The 27900-nt window shown below is 42.0% G+C and overlaps 1 protein-coding gene across 1 annotated transcript; it reads left to right on the top strand.

Annotated features, from left to right (window-relative positions):
- On the top strand, window positions 1-27900 carry IMPA2 (inositol monophosphatase 2). The gene is made up of 8 exons (XM_005282671.5): window positions 1-439; window positions 8794-8927; window positions 14730-14834; window positions 16737-16782; window positions 19325-19433; window positions 22453-22561; window positions 22733-22884; window positions 27255-27900. The coding sequence occupies exons 1-8, from the start codon at window positions 338-340 to the stop codon at window positions 27368-27370; spliced, it is 873 nt and encodes a 290-aa protein (XP_005282728.1). The 5' UTR covers window positions 1-337; the 3' UTR covers window positions 27371-27900.

Below are 27900 nucleotides of genomic sequence, written 5' to 3'. Positions count from 1 at the left end.
AGGGAGAGAAGGAAGGGGGAAGAGAAGAGAGAGGAGGAGAGAAACAGGAAAGGCGGGGCAAGGGGGTGGAGGAGAGAGGGGAAAGGCAGCAGCACGACAGACACCCTGCAGCTGGAAGCAGCAGCCTGCGGCAGCTGGAACCTCCCCGCTCGCCTGCCCCCAGCTACAGCAGCGGCAGGGGAGAAGCCAGAGAAGTTTCCGAGCAAATCTGATTGGTTCGGGGGGAGCTGGACCACGGCCCCCCACTTGTGCTCCCTGGCAGTGCGATTGACCGGGAGCCCGGGGAGCTGCCTGCCGCGTGGGGTGCGCAGGAGAGGAGGTGGCAGGAGGAGCAGCGATGAAGCCCTGCGAAGAGGAGGGGCTGGGGGCTGCGGCCGGAGGGGACCCCTGGAAGGAGTGTATGGAGGCGGCGGTGCAGCTGGCGCGGCGGGCTGGGCAGGTTAGCAGCAGCAAGAGCCCACACAGATACTTTTGTACTTGCCTCGGTCTTCTCCCTTTCCCCGGTCACAGCTTGGGGAGAGCATGTGTAGGAGCAAGCGAGAGCCATTCCTTTCCTCCCCCTCCGGCTGGCCCCTGCCCCTGACGGGTCAGTCACTTCCCCCTTCCAGGGAATGGAGGGTCCGCACTTGCAAGATCATCTGCTCAGTCACGACGTGTGCTGCAGTCCGTAGAGAGTTTTCAGCGGCTCGCTCCCTACTACGGTCCCCCAAATAAATGCCCCTTTCCGGCATCTTGCTTGCAAGGGTTAATAATGCTGCTGGAGTGGTCGGGACAGTTCCCTGCTGTGTGCTGCAGGCGACACTCCTGTGCACTCAGCACTCTAACCTGTTGGTGCCCGCGGTGTTAACGAGGGCGGGCGGAGGAACAGGCCGGGGGGGGGGGGGGGAAGAGTTGCAGGAAAAATCTCTGACGGGGAGGGGATTAGTGTAAGAGGAGGTAAGAGAGCCAACTGGGTCAGGTCAAATGCAGTGACAAAGCTGCCTTACATTGATCCAGATCACAAACGTCCCTAACTTATAAATGACATACTGTATTGTATATATTTTAAACACCTGCAGGAACGTTTTAAATAATTACACTAAGTAGCTGGAAAAGCTTTTTGTAAAGCATATTGGCTCTAGATGTTTTTGTTGAGGTAGAGACCTGCCATTGCATGCTGCACATAGGCAGAGTTTTCAGCATCGTGTTGAATATCAATGAGAGATTTTGCTTTCATATAAACTGAGCATAGGTGATATTTTTAGCAAACATGTAGCAATGCGGCCTTTAGTCTATCATTTTGTTTGTTTTTTGCAGGCTTTAGCAGCCTGAACTGCAAATATTCAAGCCACCAATAATGATCTTTTAGATGAATGGCATCATCATACAGTCTTCTTGAGGAAAAATGAGAATGCAGTAATGATATACCATCTTAGTAGTGTATTTAAGGGAAATTCCACCATGGGAGTGTTTTTGCACATTTCAAAATAATTTCAGAATGTATCTAAAATAATGGGCTATGGGTAAGGGGTGGTTTGGTTTGTTTTAATTCTCTAATTAACAGTATGAAGGAAAAGGCTCCCATACACCCTCCAGAAGCAGACATATTTTGTGACTGGAAGCATTTTTTATATTTAAAAATAAGATTAGAATGATTTGCCAAAGCAAACATGTTTTAATGTATTTTCTTTCTTAGTAAGAAAAAAGCATCTTCACATGTATTACTGTAATATTATTAGTATATACAGTGATAACAATGCTGGATTATCACATGTATTACTGTAATAATACATGTATTACTGTAATATTATTAGTATATACAGTAATAACAATGCTGGATTATGGGGAATTGAGGATACTTCATATCATGATGCATATATCCAAAATATGTTATATTTCCATTTTATAACAGGTAGTTATAAAGTGAGAAAGTGAGTGTGTCAAAGATATTTAGCTGAATGACTGGTTTCTTGCCTGCTATTATCTTCTTGCTTTGCCAGTCTTCTCACCAGGGGGCAGATAAAATAAAAGTCACTGCAGATTTACAGTGGTGTAAATAAAGAATTGTCAACATTTAAAAGTTTTGCCAGCATAGCTGTGCCGGTTAGAAGTATGGAAAAAAACCACACCCCTAACCAAAACAGCTATGCCAGAAAAAGCTATAATGTAGATGTAATTGTACCAGCCAAAAAGTCCTTTTGCTATTATAACTTACTCTGCACGGGAAAGTGATTTAGGATATCATAACAAAAGAACTCTTTTGCAAGTATCACCATCTCCATGGGGGAGAGAGGATATAGCAACAAATCTTTTTTAGTGGCCTTAGGTCAATATCTGTCTCAATCTGAGAGTTAGGGTATCTCTACACTGGATAGTAAACCCAGGTCTGTGGGATCCACACTTGCAGACCTATTCTTTCTAAGCTCATGCTTGAGCATCCACACTCCATTGCTGTTTGAATCTCATGTACACGCCAGCAGGTACACTCTCAGTATGAAGACCCAGATCAGACCTTGCTGTTTCTTGGGCATAACTCAGGGTTCTTAGCACCTTTGGTAGCCATGGCCGCTTTAGGGCTTGATTCATAGTGTATTGCAGGAATCGGCAACCTTTGGCCCGCAGCCTGCCAGGGTAAGCACCCTGGCGGGCCGGGCCGGTTTGTTTACCTGCCGCGTCCGCAGGTTCGGCTGATCGCGGCTCCCACTGCCCACAGTTTGCCGTCCCAGGCCAATGTGGGCTGCGGGAAGCGGCACGGGCCGAGGGATGTGCTGGCCGCTGCTTCCCGCCCTGGCGGGCTGCATGCCAAAGGTTGCTGATCCCTGGTGTATTGTGAGAGAACATGTCTGTTCATCCCTTCATCCCTTGGGACTTGACCAGAAGTGGTTTGAGCCAATGCATCCAGCAGAGCCATTTGGGTCCACATGCTCCTAGCAGCCAGAGTTGTCAACATGGATCACCGCCCAGTGGAAGAACTTCTCCAGGTCATGCTTTCACTCCTACTTCGGGAGTCAGCCAAAGCAACTGTGAGAAGTTGGTGGACATTTTGGAAATGATATTTACCCTACCAAAGGCATCTCTTGGAGGGGAGTACTGGAATCCAGATTATGGATTTCTGGTAGAAGTTAATCAGAACTACATCTTCTGGGGCTTCCTGTTTGGTGGTTTTGTTTGTTTGTTTGTTTTTGTTTTTTTTTGGAGGGGGGGTTGTTTGTTTGTTTTGGTAAAATCCTTAAGAATGAGAATTGAAAGAGGAAATTCATCAGTCTCCATGGAATTGTTTTTTAAAAGGACATGGTATTCTTCTTCTCAAAGATGTTCATCCATGTTTAGCAGAGGAGCCCACAAACATATCCACCAATGGGATTTTTTTAATACTTTTGGAATAGTGTCTCCAAAAGTCAGAAGGCTGATAAAGAAATAGTTACATGAATATGTGTCATAGTGATGCTGTCTGATCTGGGAATGTACCTGCTCCAAGTCGTGGATCTCATGCTTGAACCCGTTGCTTAGCTCTGCTTAACATATATTATATCTATATTACATATGTGGGTCTGTGCCATGCAGTTTGGATCCAGTTACTTTGGAGGGGCATGGGAGCATGGATTCAGTATTTTAATCTGGGCCATTTTCTGTGCATAACTGGCCTGTATTGAAATCCCTCCCCATTCACTATACCTGTGGATTTACCATGGACTTTCTCACATCTTTCTTCTGTTGAGTACTCTTTTACCAAATCCTGCTTACTTTATTCATGTAAGTAAACCTACTAACTTTGGGGTGACTTTTTGCATAAGTTAAGTAAGTGGGATTAGGACCTGTTGTGGAGTTGTAGCTGCCCTGTAGCATTCCTTGCTGGCCAAGCATGGCAGAGCAGGAAGTCCCCTGCCTCAGTTTCCCTCCCCAGGGCAGATTTTCTTGGCTTGCCAGACACCGGTTTGTTCTGGAGAGGTGGCTTAGCCCTCCAACCAAATAACAAACAAAACTTATCCCCTTCCAGGGTAAGGAAAGTCCAACTGAAAAAGTCCCAACAAACAAAAAGGTTCTTCTGCCCTTCAAGGGCTTCTCTTTAGCCCACTCTCTGGGCCCTGTTCCCAACCCTTTTGTGGGCTAGCTGTGCGAGTCTTTCTGGCTCCGGGATCAAGCATTCAGACTCCAGTCTGATTCCCCCGGAGTACTATTCTCAGACCCTCCTGGGCTCTGTTCCTTGTGTCCTTCCCTGCTCTGGTATAGAGCACTGGGGCCCCTAGAGTATTTGGCTTCCTGCAGACTAAATTTTAGGGCCTTCCACAAGAACCTTCCCACTCATAGTGGTTCCAACTCCCAGAGAGATATGGATCTCTCTGAGTCCTTTCATAAGGCCCAGATGTCCATTAAACTGTCACATGGGCATGGCCCTCCTTAGTCCCACCTCCACAGGCTCAGATTTAATAATGACACAGACGTGGCTGGCCTCATCTCATATGTTTGCTATTCCAACAGTACTGGACAATATGGATCTGATCTATTTTCATTTACGCTGTGTAAAGTGGGAGAAACGTCCGTGACGTCAATAGAGTTACACCAGTGTAAACCCAGGGGTATGTTGACACTAGAAATGCCACAGTGGCACAGCTGCATTGCTGCAGCTGCGCCACAGTAGTGTGGACACTTACTATAGCAATGGATGGGTTCTTCTGTCACTGTAGATAATCCACCTCTCCAAGTGGTTACTAGCTTAACCTAGCAGTGTCTACACTGGGGCTTAGGTTGGCTTAATTACATTGCACAGACAGTGAAAGTTTTCACAACCCTGAGCAATGTAGTTAAGCTGACCTAAGTTTGTAGTGTAGACCAGCCCCAGACGTGAGGTCCTGAGAGAAAAATTAGGCAATGTATATGTTTAGTATGTTAATGTTTCCATATGTTTTTAAACTATACAAGGAGAAAGCTGCCAGACAGAATTAGGTGTGAAATCCTGGCCCTAGTGATGTCAATGGCAAAACCCCCAATGACTTCAGTCGGGCCAGGATTTCACCTTATCTGTTTTGTCTTTCTGTGACATTTTTATGATATCTTGTAGTGAAACATAGACAAGCTGATTTTAAAGAATAATTTTATTTTGGGGAATGACACTTGTCCAAGCATTCAGTATTTAGGGTTTGATTGTGCCATTAAGGCACAGCCCATTTTGAGGGGCATTCCAGAGCCATGAAACTCAAGTGTGCCAGGCAAGTGCATACCGTGTACCATCTCTTAGGAGGTTATAGCATGATCCCCCCTGCACAGCCTACTGCTCTACTGTGTGGTATGGCGGGAGATGGAGCCATGGCCCTGCCGCCTCTCCATTCCCTTTAGGGTAGCTTGAACTCCCAGAGATGCTAGATGGGAATAGTCTCTGTCATCCCCTGCACTAACACCATGATTATGTCAGACTCTTAAGCATGGGCACCTTGCATCTTCACTTCTCTCTGCCCTTTGTGCAATCATACAAGGGCCAGGCGCAATCTACCTCTTAGTGGTGCAATGAAGTGTTGATACATACTTCTCGAGATTACTGGGCTGTTAGATCAGCAACTAGGTATTCTCTGTCCTTCCCCATAAACAGTTACAATATGGACAAACTGTAATCTAATGAAGATGATTAGTGTAATACTTGTATAGCCAATATATAATTGCTCAGCTTGGTTGCCAGTTTCATTACACAATACTGAGGGGGGGATGAGCTATTTTTATTTCATTTACACATTTTGTGGTCCCTGAATAGATTTCACTTAACTGTCATAGCTCTTATCATCTTGAAGGACTTTTACGTGACTCCACACCTAATTTGGAAGACTAGCCAAATGCATTAGGTGATTATATTCGGCCATTTAAAATGTATTTATATCAAGTGTTCTGTAAAGAGTCAAACCTAATGGAATTCTGTTGTACATACTCTGTATTTTTTTTCACCATTTTGGCCAGATTCTAATACTTTTACCCAGGTTTGAAGTACTTTACTCCACAAGTAGTCCCACTGACTTCAGTGGACTAGTGCAAGGTATTATTCAGCATAAAGAATTTGGCCCAATACGAGATACTTGATAAATTTAATTTTATGAAGAACAAATGCTGTTCTGTTTATAACGCAAAAAATGTAAGCTTGGTGAGCTCACATATGTCTACACTTATCGTGGATTGAGGCTGCGGCGATCGATCCACCGGGAGTCGATTTAGCAGATCTAGTGAAAACCTGCCAAATTGACCGCAGATCACTCTCCCATCAACTCCGGTACTCCACCGGAACGAGAAGCATAACATAAGATGACGCGAGAGTTTCTCCTGTTGACGCAGCACGGTGTAGACACCGCAATAAGTCGACCTATGCTACGTTGACTCCCGCTACGTTATTCATGTAGCTGGAGTTGCGTAACTTAGGTTGACTTAACCCCGTAGTGTAGACCTACCCCTAGTTTCTGACTTGGATTTCAGGTGCAAGTGGGTGAGATGGAGTAAGAACCCCGCTCCTTAGCAATTTATGCAGCTTACACAGACCTTGGATCTGTTGTCCATATAAGAGGAACAGGGGGATAGGCAGAAAACTGGCGGAACCTAGGCCACACCCCCATACACACACACCCAACCCCTGGCTAGAGTCATTTGAGCCCGTACAGATGGGGTAGTAATTTACTGTTGGCACATCCCAGGAGCAAGGAGAAATCAGGAAAGGAACTGAGACTCAGAGGTGTGTCTCTAGGTCAGAACGCCTCCTGGTGCAGACCAGTTTATGTACTTACTTCTCCTTGCTCAATCTAGTCCTGTGTTAAGAAAAATAAATAAATATTTAATAACTTCATACAAATGAGAACTCTTAATTCACTTGACTGCCTTATGACTTTTTGGGGACACCATGAGAGTAGTCATTTAGGCCCTAATCCTAAAAATACTTACTCATAATGGTAACTTTACACATGTGAGTGAGCCCATTGAATTTGGAATCGTTCACATGTGCACAGTTACTCACATGTAAAGTTCTTAAAAGGTTGGGGCCTTGATATCGTGCACACACAAGGCACTAAGTTAGCTAAAGAGGTTCAGTACCACCAGGAAAACAGGGCAGTACGTAAGGAAATAAAGGAGTTTTCTGCAGTAAACATTTTGCCATGTAATAATACAAAAACTTTTGTGTATCATCTTCAAAGGTAAAAATATTAATTAATTTTTAAACTCCTTTGTGAGATAGGGAAATAAGTACACCTCTACCCCAATATAATGCTGTCCTTGGGAGCCAAAAAATCTTACTGCGTTATAGGTGAAACCGTGTTATATCGAACTTGCTTTGATCCGCCAGAGTGTGCAGCCCCGCCCCCCCGGAGCACTGCTTTACTGCGTTGTATCTGAATTCGTGTTATATCGGGTCACGTTATATCGGGGTAGAGGTGTATAACTTTTATTTTACAGCTGATGAAACTGAGACAGAGAGGTAATGGGACTTTCCTAGGGCCCCACTGCAAGGCATGGTCCAGATTATGTAAGGACAGTCACTATACCAGTTAAGAGAGTGAAACCCTTCAAATGTAATATTTTTGCCCATGATAAACAAGTGGTAGAAATGTAATAGAAATTTGGAATTTCCTGGTTTCCAGTCCCATACACAGTACTGTAGAACAAACTGCCATTTGAACATAAATGGCTTTTCTTTAGGTAGGTTTAAAAATACTTTAGTGCCAGAGTTTTGACTGAAGGATTTAAAAAAATATATGCCTCAGGAGGAGGTTGTGTTTGGAATATTGGTTTGATGTTCCTTTTTATTTTGTATAGTTATGTACAAATCCAGCAATTACATTAATTTGTCTTTTCTATCACTGACTGTTTTGATGCCCTTTCTTAGGTATTTCCTAATTGTCTTTGGTTAAAAAAATAAGTTAGTTGTTCCTCCAAGAGAAACATTGCCATCATGCCTCGTTTCATAATGTCTTGCCTTATGAAGTAAAAAACAGAAAGAGGTGAAAATAGGAAGAAGTTTGTCGTTCATCATTTTCCCATTTGTGAATTTGCATCAGATTTACTTTAGTTTAGTTTGGCTTTCAAGTTTTTTAAAAACATAACACCAAGATTTAAAAACAAACAAACCCAGAGCCCAGAGTTAGACTCCTAAGTCCATCTTTACGCACTTAAATAAATGGCCAGTTTTTTAAAGGTGTTGAGCACCCAGCAACTACCACCAATTTCGCAGGGTGCTGAGCATTTTTTAAAATCTGGCCACCTATGTGGACTTAGGACCTTAACACTAGACACCCATGTTTGAAAATCTTGGCCCAAATCTGATATAAAAGGCTTCTTTTCAGAGCCAAACTAGTATGGTTTACATTTTTTGTCACTTTTTAAAATGTAAGAGGTGGGAGTTTTGTCCCCGTAGTTTATTTTTTTTAATATTGTATTTCCAATGGAAGGGGAAAGAAAACTCCTAAGCCCTGAGGATCCTCCTTTTTCCCCTGGGTCTCTCCCCTAATATTTCCAATCCTTAATGTGTCCATCTGCTGCTATCCTTCTTACTATACTTGTGGCTGCATTTCCTTCCAGAGCTTGTCAATGACTTTCCTAAACTAGTTAGAGGGGTTGTTATAGAGAGAGATGCAAGGTGCGTCCTACCCTCATTGCCTCCGTAGTATTCTCTGCCCCTGAACAAACAAGATGGATTTTGAGTCCCAGACCTGGATCCCTTCTCTTGCATGGTAGCATACTGGTGTGTCAATAGATTTTAGGATCCGCAGAGAACTTCATATGTAATATATTTTTTTAGTGTCTAGGGAAGGAATGTCAGAAATAAATCTGATGTGTGTACTCCTCTTTCAGATTATTAAGAAAGCTCTTACAGAGGAAAAACAAGTGTCTACAAAAACATCTGCAGCAGATCTTGTGACAGAAACTGATAATTTTGTGGAAAATGTGATTATTTCTGCTCTGAAAGAGAAGTTTCCTTCCCACAGGTAAGTATCTCTAGAGAGAGAACTGCCCAAGACCCTGTCCCCACCACAGGCCATGTATGTGACCATCATTAAAAGGGAATTTATAAAATTCAGTCCCTAGATGTCAGATGACCATCTGTACATATTTATTTGCCTCCTAATAACTGAATTCAGTTTTAATACCATTTAGATATCACTCTATTCTGGTCTCCATTGTTAAGAATTAATATATGTCTTGAATTTAAGCAGATTAGAAAAAAATGTAAGCTTCCTTTCTTTAAAAATTTCTGTTCCAGATTCACTTTCATTTGACAAAAGTTGACAATTACTTTGAGAAGGTTCACTGTATTTTCATTATTGGCCACACAGTATTATTGCTCTGAATTAACTTGAGTCATCATCTGAGGTTTTTAATATTTTACTACCTTTTTGGATTTAATTAAATAGTAATATAACACTCTTGTCCCCAGTAAGGGTCTCTAAATTAAACTATCACTAAGAAAGCTTAATTTGTTCACAACTCTGTATCTTTTTTTCTGCTGTATATAATGCCAAGAATATTTCATCAAATGGACATTAGAATCAAGCTGCATTCAGTTACCACTAAGGCCCCAGTTCTGCAAACATTCATGTGAATAATTTTGTTTTACTCACGTGTATGTGTGTGCGCGCAGGATCTGGACTGAGTATAGCATTAATTCACATTTAGCTCTCCTAGCCTATAGAAAAATAAATGTTGTACAAATTACTGCACAGGATTTAACGGTAGGTTGTAAACATGAATTCAGATATGTGATTCCCCTTGAGCTATTCGGGGCCAGCTGAGAGTAACCCCCTATAAACAGAAGCCATAAAATGATACATTTTAGCATATTCACATTGGAAATAGGCTTTATAAAACATGTCTTAAGATTGGCTTGATGCACACAGAATATATACTTTATAACTGATTTCCACATTTGACTTTAACCTATGAAGGTAAAATTCAGCCCTCTGAAGAGAGCCAATACAAGGCCTGTGTGCCACTTAAATCTACATAAACCCTCTATGTGTACTTTAAGTGGGTTTTAAGTGGTACATAGTGTGACGGGATCCCCCCGGGGTACAGCCTGGGACCATGGGACCACTGTGCCCCCTTAACTCTCTCCAGCCTGGGTTGTCTCTCACAATGCCTTGCTAGTGACCAGCAGCAAGCCCCTGCAGGCGCTGTGATCACTCAACACAACAGCATGTGGAGCCCCACACCCATCTAGATTGCATGACTGCTCCCAGAAGCACTCATGAATCACACAGACACCAGCTCAATCCCCCCACCACCACCACTCCCCCAGCTCCCAGTACTGTACCTCAGGAATATACCATCTAATTTATTAATTGGTTCACCACTTCAACAATGGAAAGTGGACATACATCAGCCTTTGTCAAGCCTGAGCAGATTTTCCCCCACACTTCGACCAACTCACTGGTAAAGATAAACAGTTAAACAAATGTATTGACTATAAAATATAGATTTTTAAGTGATATTAAGTGATAGGAAAAAAGTCAGAGTTAGTTACCAAAATAAAATAAAATATAAGCACACAGTCTAAACTCTCAACCCTATTAGACTGGGCAATATCTCGATTAAGCAGTTTTTCTCACCCCACTGGATATTGCAGTCCTTAATATACAGGTTTGTTCCTTAAACTTGGGCCAGTCTCCTCTGTTGGAGTCTTGTCTTCTTCTCAGTGTCTTAGCCGCTTGCAGCATAGGTGGGGGTAGGAGAAAAGGCCCAGTATGTGTCCACTCTGTCTGTTTTATACCCTCACTCCATCTGGTTGGAAAACACAAGTTCAGGTGTGTCTGGGGGCATTGCTTAGTCTCCCAGTAAGGTTGAGTAATTCCCCTGGTGTGGCCTCATGCAGGTGAGTCATTGCATTGTAGCTCCCTTGCTGGACAATGGCTGTTGATGGATTGGGCGTTGGTTACTTTACTTGCTCTTGCCTCTGGGGAGCTAATATCTGGTTACCAACCCAGGCATTGGTTACTTTCCTTGCTGTTGCCTCTGGGGAGCTAATATCTGGCTGATTCCCCAACTTACAGTATGTTTTAGTGACAACCATACAACACAATTCTCATAACTTCACATGCATTAATGATACATGTATGGATAGAGAATTTACTTTCAGCAGATCGTAACCTTTCCCCTGATGCCTTACAAGGCATGCTTTATATGTAATATCACAATTATATACAGATGAGGAATATGGGGGGTTATAGGGTACTCCCCCAAGGCACAGAACGTCACACATAGGCTTTGCACTACATAGGGATGACTTTGTGTCAGATTCCAAAGAATTCCGCTAAAATGGAACATATTTGAAAAACCTGACCCCATTGGTCATGTTGGTGTAAAGAGCTTACTTAATGCAAAAATTACTGAAAAAATTATACATTAAGTACATCTTTCTATCTATCTGTTATGTGATCCAAAACTGTGGCAGTACTACACAATTGAAGTGTGTAATATTTGGTTGCAATTCTTAGGCAGTGCTGAGATTTACAAATATATTATTTGAGTAATATTCCATCTAAAGTACTGCTTGCTGTGCTATTGTCTGTTCTGTAATATGTGAGTTTTCCTTAATGATCTGCCAGAGGAAGTGTAGCATACAAGGTTCATGTAACATGAGCATAAAGTGTTAGAAGCATTCATGCTATTTAGAATAGGAATAGCAGGTGCAAGGTCAACATAGACCCAGAAATGGAAGTCTCCAACATGATGAGAGATTATTAACCCTTTACAGTCAACTTCCATTTTGAATTTGCCCATGCATTTTTCCTAGCTTCTGATTTCATAAGGTAACTAAGTGAACAAAGCTTTCTTTAAGACAGTTCAGTTTCTGTTTGTTATGTTTTGGCTAGGGTTCGTATTGACCCAAATGCATATTTCAGTTTACAGAATATAGTCTTCTGTCTGAATAAAGGTCCATCTTGCAACATACGAGATACAGTAGATAGGTACAAAGGTAAACAGCAAAGAAAAAAATTAAAATTGACTTCAGTACAGGTTTATGTGCTCTGTCTCTCCACTAATCCGGCTCTCAGGGACATCCAACTAAAATTTTTAGATTTTTTTTATTCCCCTTTTCTTAAATTATTTTGGTTCAGGTACTTCTTAGTTTAAAAAGGAAATTCTGGTAGTGACAAACTTTACCAGAGTCATTACTGCAATCAGAGATATTTGTGATGTGGCAGAATTATGCATTCAGTGCATCAGCTAATACAAAGAAGATTTCACAGAGGTAATGGGAAAAATAGTGGAAAAGTTTGTTAAAAATATATTTCTACGCTGGATGTCCAACTCCTACTTGGTTAATGGTGAGAGTCAGCCCATTAATCTGTGCCTCAGTTTTCATTTTTGCTTTACTGATTCTTTAAAAATAAAGAATTTCAGTATTTTATTTCAGTACTTTCATGGATTTTAATGAGTATTTTCTAGATGACTGATTTTTTTAACTTTCTTTTTCTAGTATCAGAGGGGTAGCCGTGTTAGTCTGGATCTGTAAAAAGCAACAGAGAGTCCTGTGGCACCTTTAAGACTAACAGATGTATTGTTAGTACAATACATCTGTTAGTACAATACAACTGTTAGTCTTAAAGGTGCCACAGGACTCTCTGTTTCTTTTCTAATGTATCTTTACATAGTAACATGGTTTGGACTCTTCACAGAATGAAGCACTCATCATGTAGTTCTCCATTAATGACATTATTCTTACCACAGAGCAGTATCTTTCAATGCTATGGGCTTGTCTACACTACCCACTGGATCGGCGGGCAACTATCGATCCAGCAGGGGTCAATTTATCGTGTCTAGTATAGACACGATAAATCGACCGCTGAGGGCTCTCCCGTCGACTCCGGTACTCCACCAGAACGAGAAGCGTAAGCAGAGTTGACGGGAGAGTGTCAGCTATCAATTTACTGCAGTGAAGACACCACGGGTAAGTAGATCTAAGTACGTCAACTTCAGCTACGCTATTCACGTAACTGAAGTTGCGTATCTTAGATAAACCCCGCATGGTAGTGTAGACAAGCCCTATGTTATGCACTATGGGCTTGATCCTGCTCCCATGGAAGTTAATGGGATTGTTACCATTTACTTCCCTGGGTACAGGATCATACTATATGAGTCTGACCTTGCACCAGTGATGTCAACAACTGAACTTTGCCATTGACTCAGATGGGCATGAGATCTGGCTCTGTTCCTGTACATTTATTTTTACTGTGTAAAGTCCTTTTAAAATCAATAGTACCAATAAACTTTTAGTTACAAAGGAACTTTCCTACCTTACAAAAGTTTTGACAGTAAATACTACATATAACTGGTCTTATACAGCAAATATGTTTCTTTGCCTTCCTTTTCTCCCTCACCATGCTCTTTTCTCCCTATGTCCCTCCCTGTCAAAGCCCGGAGGGTCCTTTCTCTCCCTGCCATCACTCACTTCATTGCTTCAGCCCTCTTTCTAGCCCGCCCACAAGGGCCTGAATTGTAGCCACCATCTTCCCAGCCAAAGAAGACTGGAAGGGACCCACGTCAGAGACAGTCATTTGTCTCTTGAGTACCATGAATCTGTTCCCTCCCTTTCTCTCCACAAGGCAGAGTGCCTCTGCCATCACACCATTCCAATCCCCAGGGAGCCCAACGGGCAAGAGTTGAACATGCCCTGTCCCTGCAGCTCCTCCCAGGCGGCTGTACCACCTCCAGCCTTGCCCCCATCCCTTCCACGCAGCTGTCTGCGTGACTGCTTCTCCTGTCTGGGGTCTGTACAGCCATGCCAGAGGACAGGATTGGGGGTGGTACAGCTGCGCCAGAAGAGCTGCCGGTGCAGGACGCTGGCCCCTGGGAGCAGCAGCCCCATGATCTGTTCCTTTCGCCACTGTGGTTCCCGGGAGAGCCCTACAGTTCTACGGATACCGATTTATATCTGCGGATATCTGCATCCACATATATAAATGTATATCCGTGCAGAGCTCTATAAATATCTAGATGCTTTGATGTACCCCCTGGAAGATCTTTGCGTACCCCAGGGATATGCGTACCCCCTGGTTGAGAACCGCTGATCTAGGGAATGGAAAAGATAACTAAGAAGGCAGGACAGATGCCAGAACAAGATGTACAATTCCTAGGAAAAGGAAAACAGAAAACCTATTGAAATAAATTATAACAGGACAGAAAATCAGAAGCTCAACATGGAATTCAATGTGCTTCTGTAAATTGTGTATTTTTTTTTTTTTTTAATTCTCTTGAATTACTCTGGGTCTTGCGAAGAGGAAAGTTCAGCTTTGTGAACTTTTTACTTCCCGATCTACTCTGCTATTAAAAATTGTGGTGGGAGTGGGGTTGTAGGTTTTCTAAGGCTGTATTATTTCCTGGTGAATTCACCTGCAAGGAATGGAGGTTCCTTCTAGAAGTGGGCCTGAGCTGCCAAATTGCAATTCAGATCTAAACTTCTGCCAAAATTGGGGTTTCATTTCAGATCCATCTCTACATGCATTACAGGATTTTGAAGTATGTATCATTAACATATAGGGAGGGGGAACTAGAATGGGATTTTTTTTAATATACTGTATAAAACAATTTTCTAGCTATCTTTTCAGAACTTCTTTACAAAGTTTCTGTGAGTTGGTGGGTGGTGATGGTGGGCTTTTTGTGCGGGTTTTTTGTTTTGTTTTGTTTTTGGTAACTAAACTTTAAAAATACATAAATGTAACAATAGTCCCCAAAAGCCAAGAAAGTGGAGTTGAGTTTTCTGAGCATACTTTACTCCATGTCAAATATAGGTTTATTGGAGAAGAGTCCACTGCTGCTGGTTCAAAATGTGTCCTCACTGACAATCCTACCTGGATTATTGATCCCATTGATGGAACCTGCAATTTTGTGCACAGGTAAATTCAGTAACATGGAGAATTGTTAAAATATAGTAACTCTTCAGTTACTCATCAATCCTTCTCTCCCCCCATTACCAAAATATATTTCACTGTGTTAAGTTTGCTCAATTTACACTTACCTACAGCATTATATTTACAAACTGAGGGGTTTTGCCTGAACAAGACCTGCAGGATCCATTCCAGTATCTTTTTATATCTGATATAGTATTTGATACTCCTGGGGGAATTCTGCGCCACTGCGCACATGCAGAATTTATATCGCCTGCAGATTTCTTTCCCCGCAGAAAAATGACTTTCTGATGGGAAGCAAAGGGAAGCCACAAGTGGTCATGCAACCCTTCCCAGCAGTATGTTTTGGGTGCCCAGAGCAGACGGCAGAGAGGTAAATCACTGTGAGGCAAGGGGCGGGACTAGGAAAGACCCAGCTGGTGGCTTCTACCCTGCACCGGGCTCAGCTGCTAGTCCTGGCTGGGCTGGGGAGGATAAGACTTCCTCTTTCCCTGCATGGCATCCAGGGCCGGGTCACACCCACCCCCAGATTTCTCCCCCGGCTGCAGGAAGCTCTGCAAACTGCCCCCCCCCCACCGCGCTTCCTGCACCCATCACTCCTCAGCTTCAGGGGGAGGGATCCCTGTACAGGGAGCTGCTCCCCCATCTGCCGAATCCCCATGCATTCAGACCCCCTCATACTCAGACCCTCCCGCCAAACCTCACTCCCCCACACTCAGAACCCCACCACACACTGAGCTCCACTCCCCCTGCACCTGGACCACCCTGACGAGCCATCCGCACCCACATCCCCACCCCACCAAGCCCCAACCATCTGTACCTGGGCCCCCCTGCAGCGTCCTATTACCGTAGCACCTTGAACCCCCCAACAAGCCCCTGTGCATCCAGATCCCCCCCCGCACCTGGATCCCACTCTGAGCTGCCTGCACCAAGATTGCCCGACACAGATTACCCCTCTCAACCTACTCCTAAGCCCCCCCATGCTAAGCCCCTCCACACTTGGATACTGCCTTGCTGAGCCCGCCTGCCCACACCTGGTGCACCTACAAAACTACAACTTTAACTCAAAATTTAAATATTTGATTTTTTTTAAAAACGATGACTGTTTACTTCACCTGGACAGTCCCACTAAATTTAAAATAATTCCGTATGGTTGGTCTAATAGGCCAAGATTTTTAAAATGATGGGCCTAATTCTGCCTTGGTGCATTGACTTCAGTGGAATAATATGTGCTTACACTGTGCCTAAGTGGGGCCAGCTTCTGGGGGTTGATGTTTCAGGTAATACAGTGAAACTCTGCCTTCCAGTAATACTTTCTGCTGTTATTCTACAAGAAATTATTAATTTGTCAGTTCATACTTAAATTTTGGGACAATTAATACCTATGTCAAAAGGAGCAAGTGAAATATGTAGTTATTACTTTGGCAAGACAGAAGGTAGTATAACAGGTTTCATTTATTGTTGACCTCAGGTATAAAGTTTCTCCCTAATTAATTACGGTCTGCAAAGTGCTCTGAGATCATTGGATGAAACATACTCTAAGTATAAATTATTTATTACAATATTATTTTAAGATTAGGTTATTTAGTTACGCTAAGGGGGAAAATCATTAAAATTTCAAATATATGTTTAATATACACAGCATATTTATGTTTTCATACATTTATTTTTTAACTTTTTGAAATGTTAGTTTCAATAAAAAAAAAAAGAATTGACAAAGTACAAGGGACAGTCTTGGGTGGAAACAGAGGGAAGGTATAATGTAGATGAAGTTTTTAATTGAGTAAAATTACAGCGCTCTCTGTGGGTTCAGTTGCTGCTGGGAGTTGCGGAATTTGCATGTTTAGAGAGATTATTCATGAATAGTACTTTCTTTCTTATTTGTCACAGGTTTCCAACAGTGGCAGTTAGCATTGGATTTGCTGTTAACCAAGAGGTATAAAATATGTTCTGTGAGTTGGTAACCTGAGATCCAGGTATAAATCTCAGAGCCATGTGGGAACTAAAAAATTAATACAAAGGCTCTTTCCATGCTATTGAAATTTGTTTGGTCACACTACAACAATATAATACCCTAATCCTGCAAACCGTTACTCCTGCGGGTAGTCCCATGTTAATTGATTTATATATTATTAAAAGGGGACTACTGATGCAAGAGTTCATAAAATCAGGCATTAATAAGTTATGTTTAAATTGTGACTAAGCATCTCTATATTTATCTTCTACTGTTCTCTTGTTATTATGCTGATTCCTATTGCTTTAAAGCTGTTAGCAATCTCCATGACTCTGACAGTTTTTTCGATGTACAGTATATAGTATATAGTAGGATTACTTTTTGTGATACGTGCAAAGTTATGGTTTGGATTCCCTTGTGTGCTTTTGAGGTGCAGTAAATTTAATATTATTCCATGTACCTTCATAAGAGCCTGTCCATAGAAAAACAAAGAACCTGGCCTTGGGAATACTGTTCTTTTTAAATTTCCTAGTTCTCACAATTCATTTTGGAGGGGTTTGTACAGCTACTATAGTTGTTCAGTTTGATTTATAAAATAAAAGTAGCTATTTTTAAGTAGTTATTCACACCATTGTAAAATGTGCTTCTTGGGCCTTTGCATTTACATGCATCGACATGCCGTTAGCTCCCATTGAAGCCAACAGGAATTTTATGTGTGCAAGGAATGCAGCATCAGGCAAATTCAGCGATGGCCTAATTTTCAGATGTGATGAGGACTAGCAACTCCCTTTGGTTTGGACAGTATAGTGCTATATGTGTATCTAGATGGACTGCAGCTTGCCTTTAAAAATATAGAAACCATAAAGACGCACTTTAGAGCCATTCCAAAGATTATTCCTTCCCAAATGTTTTCAAATATTGCATATAATCACAAAACAGCTTTCTTTAGTGTTTGTTTATTTTCTATAGCACCCATCAGGCTTTAGATGCTGCTAAAACAAAAATAAACAATAATATTAAATTTTACCATCCATTGTAGTAAAAAAACCCAGGCAAAAGTAAAAAAAATAACTCAATAAAGGAGCCAAAATGGGCATAGATGAACTGACCTGAATAGAAAGATCGAGCATCAAGCCCTGAATACTGCTAAAGAGAGATTCTTTTGGATATCTTCAGACCTGGAGTTCCATACATAGGGACCCTGAACCAAGAAGAGTCTGACTCCAGGTTGGTTTAGATGGGACCTCAGGATGAATATTAAGGAAAACCCATTCCCTCTGAGCTATCTTTGAGGACTATTGGGTGAGAGGTGGTCACTCAAGTAGCATGGGTCATGATTGCAGCAAGGGACTGGGAGTCTAGAAGATCTGAGTCCTATTACTGGCTCTTCTACAAACTTATTCTGTGACCTTGGGCAAGTCACTTAACTTCTCTGTCTGTTTCCCTATGAGTAAAATGTAGATAATATTTTATCTCATAGTAATGATGTGAGGATTGATTCATTAATGTCTGTAAAGCGTTTTAAGATCTTCTGATGGAAGGTACTATAGTTGTACAAAATATTAGGTACACCTCTACCCCCGATATAACGCGACCCGATATAACACAAATTTGTATATAACGGGGTAAAGCAGTGCTCTGGAGGATCAAAGCAAGTTCAATATAATGTGGTTTCACCTATAACGTGGTAAGATTTTTTGGCTCCCGAGGACAGCGTTATATCGGGGTAGAGGTGTACTTTGGGCCTGGATTATTAAGGCTCCAATTGTGAACCCCTTATTCCCACTTGTAAGCAGGTGCTCTCACAAATAGTTCAGTGTTGCCAATTCTCATAATTTTATCATGAGTCTCGTGATATTTGGTGTTTTTCTTCAAGCCCCAGCTCCTGGAGTCAGGTGTTTCACGAGAATCTCAGTGTTCATTTAAAAGACCAGTTAGCTTCTAGCTTTCATGATTGCAGAGAAAAACTCAAAGATGACTTGAGTGCACCTCAAGGGCTCAAAAGATAGAAGGCAAGTTAAATGTATTATGACATGCAAACTATGTTTTTTTTTTTTAATTGCCTGATTTGTAAGCCAGTCTCATGTGTTTTGGAGGCCTGAGTCGTGAATTTGAGATGCTTGAGGTTGGCAATATTAATAGCCCCAGTGAAGTCAATGGGCCTATTCATGTGAGTGACTGCTTACCAATGGGAGTAAAGTATTCAGAATCTGGCCCTGGGGGATTTACATATTCTCAATAACTCCTTGAATTGAATTTCAGAGTAACTTTTTATATCATTCTAATAGTGTGCGTAAAAATGAGCTGTGAATAGATAGAATTAATATCTCTCTCTCTAAACTGAATTTTATATGTTATGTATCTAAACTTCAGTTTAACAGTACAATTATTTATTAGCAGCAGCATAATCTTTGGTTATGTAGCTAATTAAAATAATTTTGATCTTTCTGCCCTTAGTAGTTGTTTATACTTGTGATTAGTAATTTGAGTTGCATTCATTTCTTTCCTTTTCAAAATCTTAAAGCTTGAATTTGGTGTAATTTACCACTGCACTGAAGAACGATTATACACTGGTAGAAGAGGTCAAGGGGCATTTTGTAATGAAAAAAGGCTTCAGGTATCAAAAGAGACAGGTTGGTCTAGATTTTTGTTAGAACTCTAAAAGAAATATGTTGAATTTCAGAGTTGATGCTAATCCTAAATGGAAATTATTATCCTGATTTAAAGTATCTTTCCTGCATTATAACTGTGTCTTTCCTGGAAACATAAGGATGTTCCCAAATTTCTGTTTAAAATATACAGCTTTATGTGAATTAGTATTAAATGGTCCTAAAATATTTTGCAATTCCCAGACGAATTGATCAGTATTGATCCAAAACCACTCCTTTAAGATAAAGAAATAGGATGAAATTCACCACTATACCATGCCTTCTGTACACTGGTGTAACTCCGGGATACAAAGTGCAGCTGGAATGATGAATCAGGCCGACGTTATTATGGCATTTGTCATTCACTTATTTTCAGATGACTTAATGTGCCATATACTGCATCTTGTTTGTAAACATATATGCCAGTAGTAAATCGAATTAATGGATGCATACATTATACTACTTTAAAAACAAATGCTGTGATGTGTGTGAGAGGTCTGTTTAATCATACAGTTAGTTAGAACACTTAGTCCATACTGTATTGGGATTTATTACTATAAACCTAATAAAGTGATTCTGCATTTGCCTAGTTATAATAGTTAAGTTCAATCAAATGCACATAACAACAAGAAGCTTTCTTTTAACAAATCCAATGCAGAAGATAAAGCAGCATAATTAGCAGACAGAAGCAAGCAGATGTTACATAGCTGTATCTTTGTACCCCAGAAATGATAAAATTACAGTAGAAAAATGGTTTGGTGCAGACTGAAATCATAGTAAATTAAAGCAATTTAATGTACAGATTAGATATGGGTCCAGACCAACCCTGGATGACGAGAACTTCCCTGATAGTTGGAAAAATTTGGATCCAGATCCAGACTTTGTGGCTTGGACCAGTCTTTAGTGGGCCAGGTTTATTTATCTGGAGAAAGAGCATACAAATGGTACACTTCTCCCCCACAGGAGCAGCTGTGCCTGAGGGAGGACATTTACCCAGAATAGGTGTCCATTGTCCTACCCTAGCCACCCTTCCAAAGGTGTTCTGTCAGGGGAGGGAAGTTTTAAAATACAGCCCATGTTCCACAAGAATCCTCTTGGCAGAGTATGCCTGGGAGGCTTATGGAATCAAGGCATCTCCCAACTGCCCTAAATCCTTCATAAACTGGCCCCATTCACTTTTATGTCTAAATGGTCCTGGGCCTTCAGCTGAGCAAGGGCTGTGGGAGACAGCACCACTTTGTCCCAATTCCCTGTGGACTTTCTGCTAATGTGGGAGTCCAGAACATAAGTGGAGGGTCAGATCCCATATTGTTTAAGATGCTTTATAATTTTTTCTCTTTTGAGATGTACTCATTTGTGTGGGGTATTTTGAACAGGGAAGATGGAGAATATTTTTATTGATTTTTATGGTGTTTAAAAGTAGCCCATTTATGGTTGTTCTTGTCTAATAAGGATTTTGACTTCAATAGAATGAATCACCTCTGGAGTACAAGATGTTTCTCCTCATGCTGGCATCTGGAATTTGTGACTTTTAGACTTATATGTTACCTCATGCTTTTGTTTCAGGAAATGTATTTTGTATAGAAAATGTTGATATACAATATAAAATTAGATTAATGCTAGATATGTTCAGCATTTAACAATTCAGAACTAAAGAAAATCACATTGTGGTGATGACAGAATTTTGCAAAGGTTATGTCACAGTAAGAAAACAGAGCTGTGGTCTGGGATATCCACCACGCACAGATTTAAATAATCGTAATGAAGGAACATCCCAAAGATATAAAATTCCCTTTGACAAACGTTGTCACAGTTTAAAGCCAGGCCTGGCCTTAAGTGTGTTGATACCATAAATGGCGTGAGGGGTTTTTTTTGGTCTCCACTCTGCCCCCTTCAGTAGTCAAAAATGTTGGTCCCTTGTCTCTTTTCCTCCCACATTTACCCAGGTCACTGTCACCTCTCTTCTACCAACCCTCCCTGTTTCTCTTCCCCTCATCAGGGTGGAGAACTTGTCTTCTGGTCAGCTGTCTCCTGTAGTTTGAATTCCTGAAGCCACCTTGTTTCTTTTCAATAGATGGTCTCTTCCCTAAGTTCAATTCCTCCTTAAGCCCAAACCCTCCTTAAAGCATTTCAGTCTTTAAATCCAATTCCTAAATTAGCATAACTTTGACTAAGTATTAGGAAGTGTTTGTTTATTCATCAGGAATCTAATACCCATTGAACTCTATGTGAATCTTTCCTTTGGCTTTAAGAGTCCTTGGCTTTGATTAGGCCCCTATACTGCTGTAAATCAGAAGTTACTGAATTGAACACAATACAAAAGGAAAAACTAATGCCGCAAAAATTAGTTCAGAATTAGACCTACTGACTTTTTTATATAGAATAGCTGGTAAATATATTGATACTTGCACGTTTGTAACTTCTGTAGTCTTTCCAATGTCTAAACGTAAAAGGGGGTAGTTTTTGCAAGATAAATGGAGTTTTTGGTGGATATTTTTAATTGATCTTTACTTATCATACACCTAGCTTTGTCTAATTAAAATGAATGGTATAATCCAAGAGATCAAAGTTCCCTGTTCAGGAAGCATTCTGTTTTAAAATACAATTAATTTACAGTGGAATGCATAGATCCTATGTCAATTATTTTTAGCTGATTGCTAAAAGTTTGTGAGGTCACCAAAGGTTGACTGGTCAATGAAGGAAAAATTCCATGGGAACAAAGGAAACTCATAGAAACCAGTTTTGTTCTTATTCTTCCTTCCCTTCTTTTACCAAACAAGTATTTTTAGATAACCCAACTGTATGAGCAATTTAGTCTTGTTACAGTCATTTAGACAAAAGCAGTTTCTCATCCTGAGAAAGAATATGAAAAGAAGAACAATTTTTGTGTGCATGAGAGAAATGGTTTTGCTGTGAAAAGCCCCTTCATATTTAATGTGAAGAAATTGCCTAGACCTACTTTGAAAGGTTGTTGAGTTAATAGAAACAACTGTCTACATTGCAGATAAGTCGAAGGCCTTGATCTTAACAGAAATTGGTCCAAAACGTGACCCTGAGACTTTGAAATTGTTCCTCGGTAACATGGAGAGCTTACTCAAAGCCCAAGTACATGGGTAAGGTTTTTAAGAAAAAAATTTATTATGTTAAAAATCATCAACATTCTCAACTTTCTGAAATTCCAAGCAGAATGTTATTCTACTTAAATCAAATGTGATGCATATTGTACCCTGTTGAAATAAAAGCAGTTTTCCCCCTTTCATTCTTTTATACCTCTCTGCTTCTAGGATCCGTGTAATCGGAAGTTCTACCTTGGCTCTGTGCCATCTAGCATCGGGTGCTGCAGATGCATATTACCAGTTTGGTTTACATTGCTGGGACTTGGCAGCAGCTACTGTCATTATTAGAGAGGCAGGTGGTATTGTGATAGATACTTCAGGTGAGTAAAGTATGCTGTTTTGGAGCAGGGACTGTGTCTTCATGTTTGGAAAGCACATAATAGGCACTACTACAATCTAAATAATTGTCACACTCAATTTTTTTCAATCACCTTTCATAGTCTCTGAGGGGTGAGGCAGATAAATGTTCAGATGTTTAGCTTTTCTAGTTTGGGCTGCATTCTTTTTTACTTCCCCATCTCTGTCTAATCTATCTGTGTACTCATTGCAATACTATCTGAATATCTCCAAACTATTTGAAAAATAAATAATTATAATCTTTCTCTTCCTTCCCCACTGGTAGGAGAAAAGGCTTGTTTTGTATATGGGTGAGAAGGGAAAGAGTTTTGTGTGTGTGTGTATATGTCAGAAGAAACTGAGGGAAAACTAAGATGAATAATTGGGTTTTGCATTTAGTTCTAAAAGTGGAGGATCAATACAGTCTGGGGCTGATAGGATGGGGCATGATTTTCTGGCCAGCTGAAGGTAGAGGGTGGTGGTTTTTCCCTACCAGCACTATAAGAGCTGCGAGGCCGAGGATCAACATAAAAATATGAGTGGATATTCTTGAAAGTGGGGGTGTTATAAAGAAAACTAGTTCTACAGAGCAGTTCTGTCTTCCTACCAGCATCACCCAAGTCTTTCTGGGTTCAGTTTTTGCTATCTGATCTTCATCCAGAAGGTAATTTCAGTTAGGTATTCAGAATGTTGGTAGATAGTGCTCTTTATACTTGGTGTAAAGGAACTGTGGAGTTGGGTGTTGCCTGCATTTCAGTCTGTGTTATCTTGCCAGTGCTCCCAGTGTTTACTCATAGATGCTGAATAATATGGGAGAGGAACTGAGTTTAGGTTTACAGGTGAGGGATTAGGAGGTAGAGGAACAGTTACCCATAGTGATCCTCTGGCTTTGTTCTGAGAGGAGGGATCTAAGCCAATTCAAAGTGGTTTTGTTCATTCCTTCAGCTCTTAGAGGCAAGACAGGTGTATTTATCAGTATCAAATGTCTCAGACAAGTCCAGTAGAATGGGTATGGACCGGAGAAGGTAATCCACCAGAACAACAAATGCTGTCTCAGTATTATACTCCCTGCCCTCACGCCTCACTTAGAGGGATCCATGATTCTGCCAGATAACAAGTGGAGTTGGAGATGCCTTTTTGCCAGCTCTCTGTTAGTCTGCTTGGAAAAGAAAGCTTAGATGCTGAGCAGTAGCTTCCAAGTCCTCTGGAATTGCGGGATAGTTTTTAAATTCTGGTTGGACTATTGTATGTTTGGGAATGGATGGTAGAGTCCCTTCAAAAGGAGATGTTAACAGCCTGTTGCCAGGATTCCTTCCTGGTGGTCTCTTTTCTTTACCAGCCAGGAATGGCAGGGGAAAGTAGTCATGGGTGGGAGGGGGACGGCCCTGATTGTGGTTGTGTCAGTCTACTATAATTACTACTGGCATGAATAGGCAGAATTCTTGGGAAGAGGACTCTGTGTTTCTAGATCTGATCTGAGCTTCTTGTTCTTGATGGCCTCTGAGGGTGTTCTGCTCAACTGTGATGTAATTCCCGTGCAGGGGGAGGGGCTGTGTTCTGGGATTGGGTGGAGACATATGGGTATATGTAGGGATTTACAATCTAGAAAAATTCTGCAAAGTGTGACTTTCCTATCTCTGTGGTAGAGGAGAGCAGAGGTAAACTCTTTGCCTCCCTTAAAGAAGGATGGGTTTACAGAAATACTTTGCTCCATAGTCTCCCTGTATTTTCTGCCACCAACACTCAAATTTTCTTCCTTCCTGCATTTTCTGCCATAGGTTTGCTGAGAACCTTGGCAATCTATGTGGGCAGTGGGATGAGAGAGGGCCCTTTGGTGCTAGAATGTCTCTAACAGTAATCCGTGTGTGATTGTAGTGCCTTGCTGATTCTTCTATCCCTTTGCCTCTTGGCTGCATAGTTTTCTACGAGTAAATTTTGAGTTTGGCTCAGGCCAAGGTTATTTTGGGGTGCACCATGCTGGTGCTTCTACTTGCTTTGCACTGGGAGAGCTTTAATTTCCCCTGCTGCTGTTACAATTACAGCACCTGGTAAGCAATAGGGTGAGAAGCTGTCTGATCCAAAGGCACTACCAATGCAACTTCAATAAGTCAGTCATTAGAGAGACATTCTAATAGAAATGCAGCTAACAAACTCTTGTTTCCTATATCAGGATATTGCTTCCATGGACATTTTAAACCTCCCTGCCGTCCCCCCCCGATGGAAGTAGTCCTCAGATGGTTCTTCCCATTCCCAGTTGTCCTTTCCAGGATGTAGTAGTCTCGGCCGAGGTTCGGCCCTCAGCGGGGCTGTGGAGTATCCCACCGCCTCGCTCTGGTCCGCCGTCCGTCCTGGTCCACCGGTAGTGTGGGACAGCAAACTCACGGTTAGGGGCTCAGGCCCTTAAGCAGGGGCTGAGCCAATAGGTCAGAAAAAAGCCCCGGACCCTCAATCAGAGCGGGGCAGCAACCACACAGTCTGGAGCTCAGACCCTCACGCAGGGGCTGAGCCAATAGTTCGGGAATCCAGGCCCTTAAGCAGGGGCTGAGTAAATGGGTTGTAGTAGCCCAGGCCCTAGGTCAGGGTGGGCAGCAATCAAATAGTCAGTTAGGAACCCAGGCTCTTAAGCAGGGGCTGGGTCAGTGAGCAACAGGTCCCAGCCTCTCTAGGCCAGGGAAAAGGGGGAGTCTGCCACCCAAGGAGTGGGTGGCAGGGGGGACGCAGGTCCTCCCACTCCACTGCGTCCCAGCCCGGGGCCGAACAGCGGCGGAAACTCGCTGCTGTCAGTGGGGATCCTGGCCGCAACACACTGACATCGGCTCTGGCAGTGCTGCAGCCAGGCTGGGGTCGGCTGCCCCTGGCTACTTCCACACTCCCCCTCGTAGGGTACCTGGGCCGGACTAATGTCCTCAGGGCTCTCCACCAGCATTGGTTCCTCTGGGTAGGTAGCGAAGGGTAAGCTCAGCTCCTCCTCAGGATAGCAGGAAAGGGGCAGGCTCAGCCCCTCCTCGGGATAGCAGGAAAGGGGCAGGCTCAGCTCCTCCTCAGGGTAGCAGGAACGGGGCAGGCTTGGCCAGTCCTCCTCAGGGTACTGGGTGAGGGGTAGGCTCGGTAGGCCTGGTGAGTCGGCAGGCCGGTCGCAGCCTGCGGCTGTCTCCCAAGCGGGAGCTCGGCCACAGACGTCTGCTCTCTCCGCCGGCTTGTCCTCCATTGAGCTCTGCGAGCGGGCTTTTATACTTCCGGGTCGGCGCCCTGACCTCTGAGGGGCGGGTGCCGGACTCGGTGGCTCCGCCCACGTTGGTATTAGGGGAGGTTCGGCCCTCAGCGGGGCTGTGGGGTATCCCACCGCCTCGCTACATAGGAGTACAGTTTTCCCACAATTTTGAGTGACTTTTTTTTAACATTGTCCCTAGGTGGCTATTTATGGGCTGCTTTTATAGCCGCAATCTTTGTATTCTTTTCTCTTTCCGTCACACCCCCATACAGGTCCTTTGCTTATAGTGATAATCCAGTGAAACATCTCAGGTCTGGCCCACTCTGCCCTGGGCTCTGGCTGGCTAATTTCATCACAATTTTGCATTTCCAGTCTAGGGCTTTTCTGGGTTAGAGATGCTGAGGATGAATGTCTGTGTCTTTGAGTAAGCCCTTTAAACTGTTACATTTGAAGTATACAGCTGGGCCCAGCAGAGATTACTGGATATGCTGAGACTCCTAAACAGATTTCAGCAAAGATGAAGGCTTCTTGGGAAGAAAGGGCTGTCAGGGAGACACAAGAGTGCTCATCTGAATATTTATATTTGTACAGCACCTTGAAGATGTAAAGACCCAAAATGTTAAGGATTATTATTTTATTAATTTCTAGAGCATACATCCCCCAAGTAGAGTGCTCTTTAGTAGTTAAGCCCAGTCGTGATCAAAGTGTGCATGACTGTGGAAAGACTTGATGTATTAAAGAACAGTTGCCAGTTGTAGGGTATGTTTAACCCTGAAAATGGGTTATGCTGGTTCCTATTTTATTCCTTACTACCCCTAGTTTTGCAAACAAAACATCTGGTGTTTTGTTTAAGAGAGTAAAATGGAATATATTGTATTTATTTTTGTGTACTGAACAAATAAAAACATTCATTGCTTTTGCTGTGTACTTTGGTGTTTGATAAGTCTGTGGTTTCTAGAACACTTTGCTTTGCAAGACATCTCTGAATTTGAAAGCCTCAGCAAGGTATTTCCCCCTCTAAATGTGGCTGAGACATTGTTTCAGTATCTTTGAATCTCTCTATCTACAACAAGGGTATAATATAATATGCCATACATCACTTCTGTATCTAAACATGGTTCTTCTTTATCCTCTTGTTCTTAGGGGGACCTCTAGATCTCATGTCATGCCGAGTGATTGCTGCCGGCACTAAAGAGATGGCCATGTTCTTAGCTCAGGAAATACAGACTATTCACTACAGACGGGATGATGAGAACTGAGTGACATTAAATACATTTACAAGTAACATGGAGTTTGTCCTTCTAAGCTACTTAACTTCTTCCAAGATGGGTGTCTTAGTGGGTACATGATTTTAACAACATGCTTTCTGTGCAGGTCTTCTGTGTCAAATGTTTTAAACAATGTTATTACAATGTGGCTTCCCAACATTGTGGGGTGGGGGGAGGGAAATTTTTAAAACCTCTAAGATTTGTGGCTTCTTTTAATATGCATCTATTTCAGCAGCACCTTTTTTATATGATCACCTGTAGCGCTTGTTGCCAGATTCAAAGTTTCACATCTGTTCAGGCTGAAACTGAGTCTTTTGTAACATATGCAACTAAAAAGAAAACTTTATTTTTACAAAACACAGATCTCAGGTAAATGAGCTTTAGGATTGTAGTAGATGATAAGTAGTTAAAATGTGTGCCTACCGTACCCATATTCAACAGTACTTGAGAATGCAATAAAAAGTGTTATTACTCCATTTCTCTTTTCTAACTATATCATGGCCATATATATGTATATTTTG

The sequence above is a fragment of the Chrysemys picta genome, chromosome 2, assembly GCF_011386835.1.
Source record: "Chrysemys picta bellii isolate R12L10 chromosome 2, ASM1138683v2, whole genome shotgun sequence".
NCBI lineage: Eukaryota > Metazoa > Chordata > Testudines > Emydidae > Chrysemys > Chrysemys picta.
This window is presented reverse-complemented; position numbering and strand designations above follow the sequence as displayed.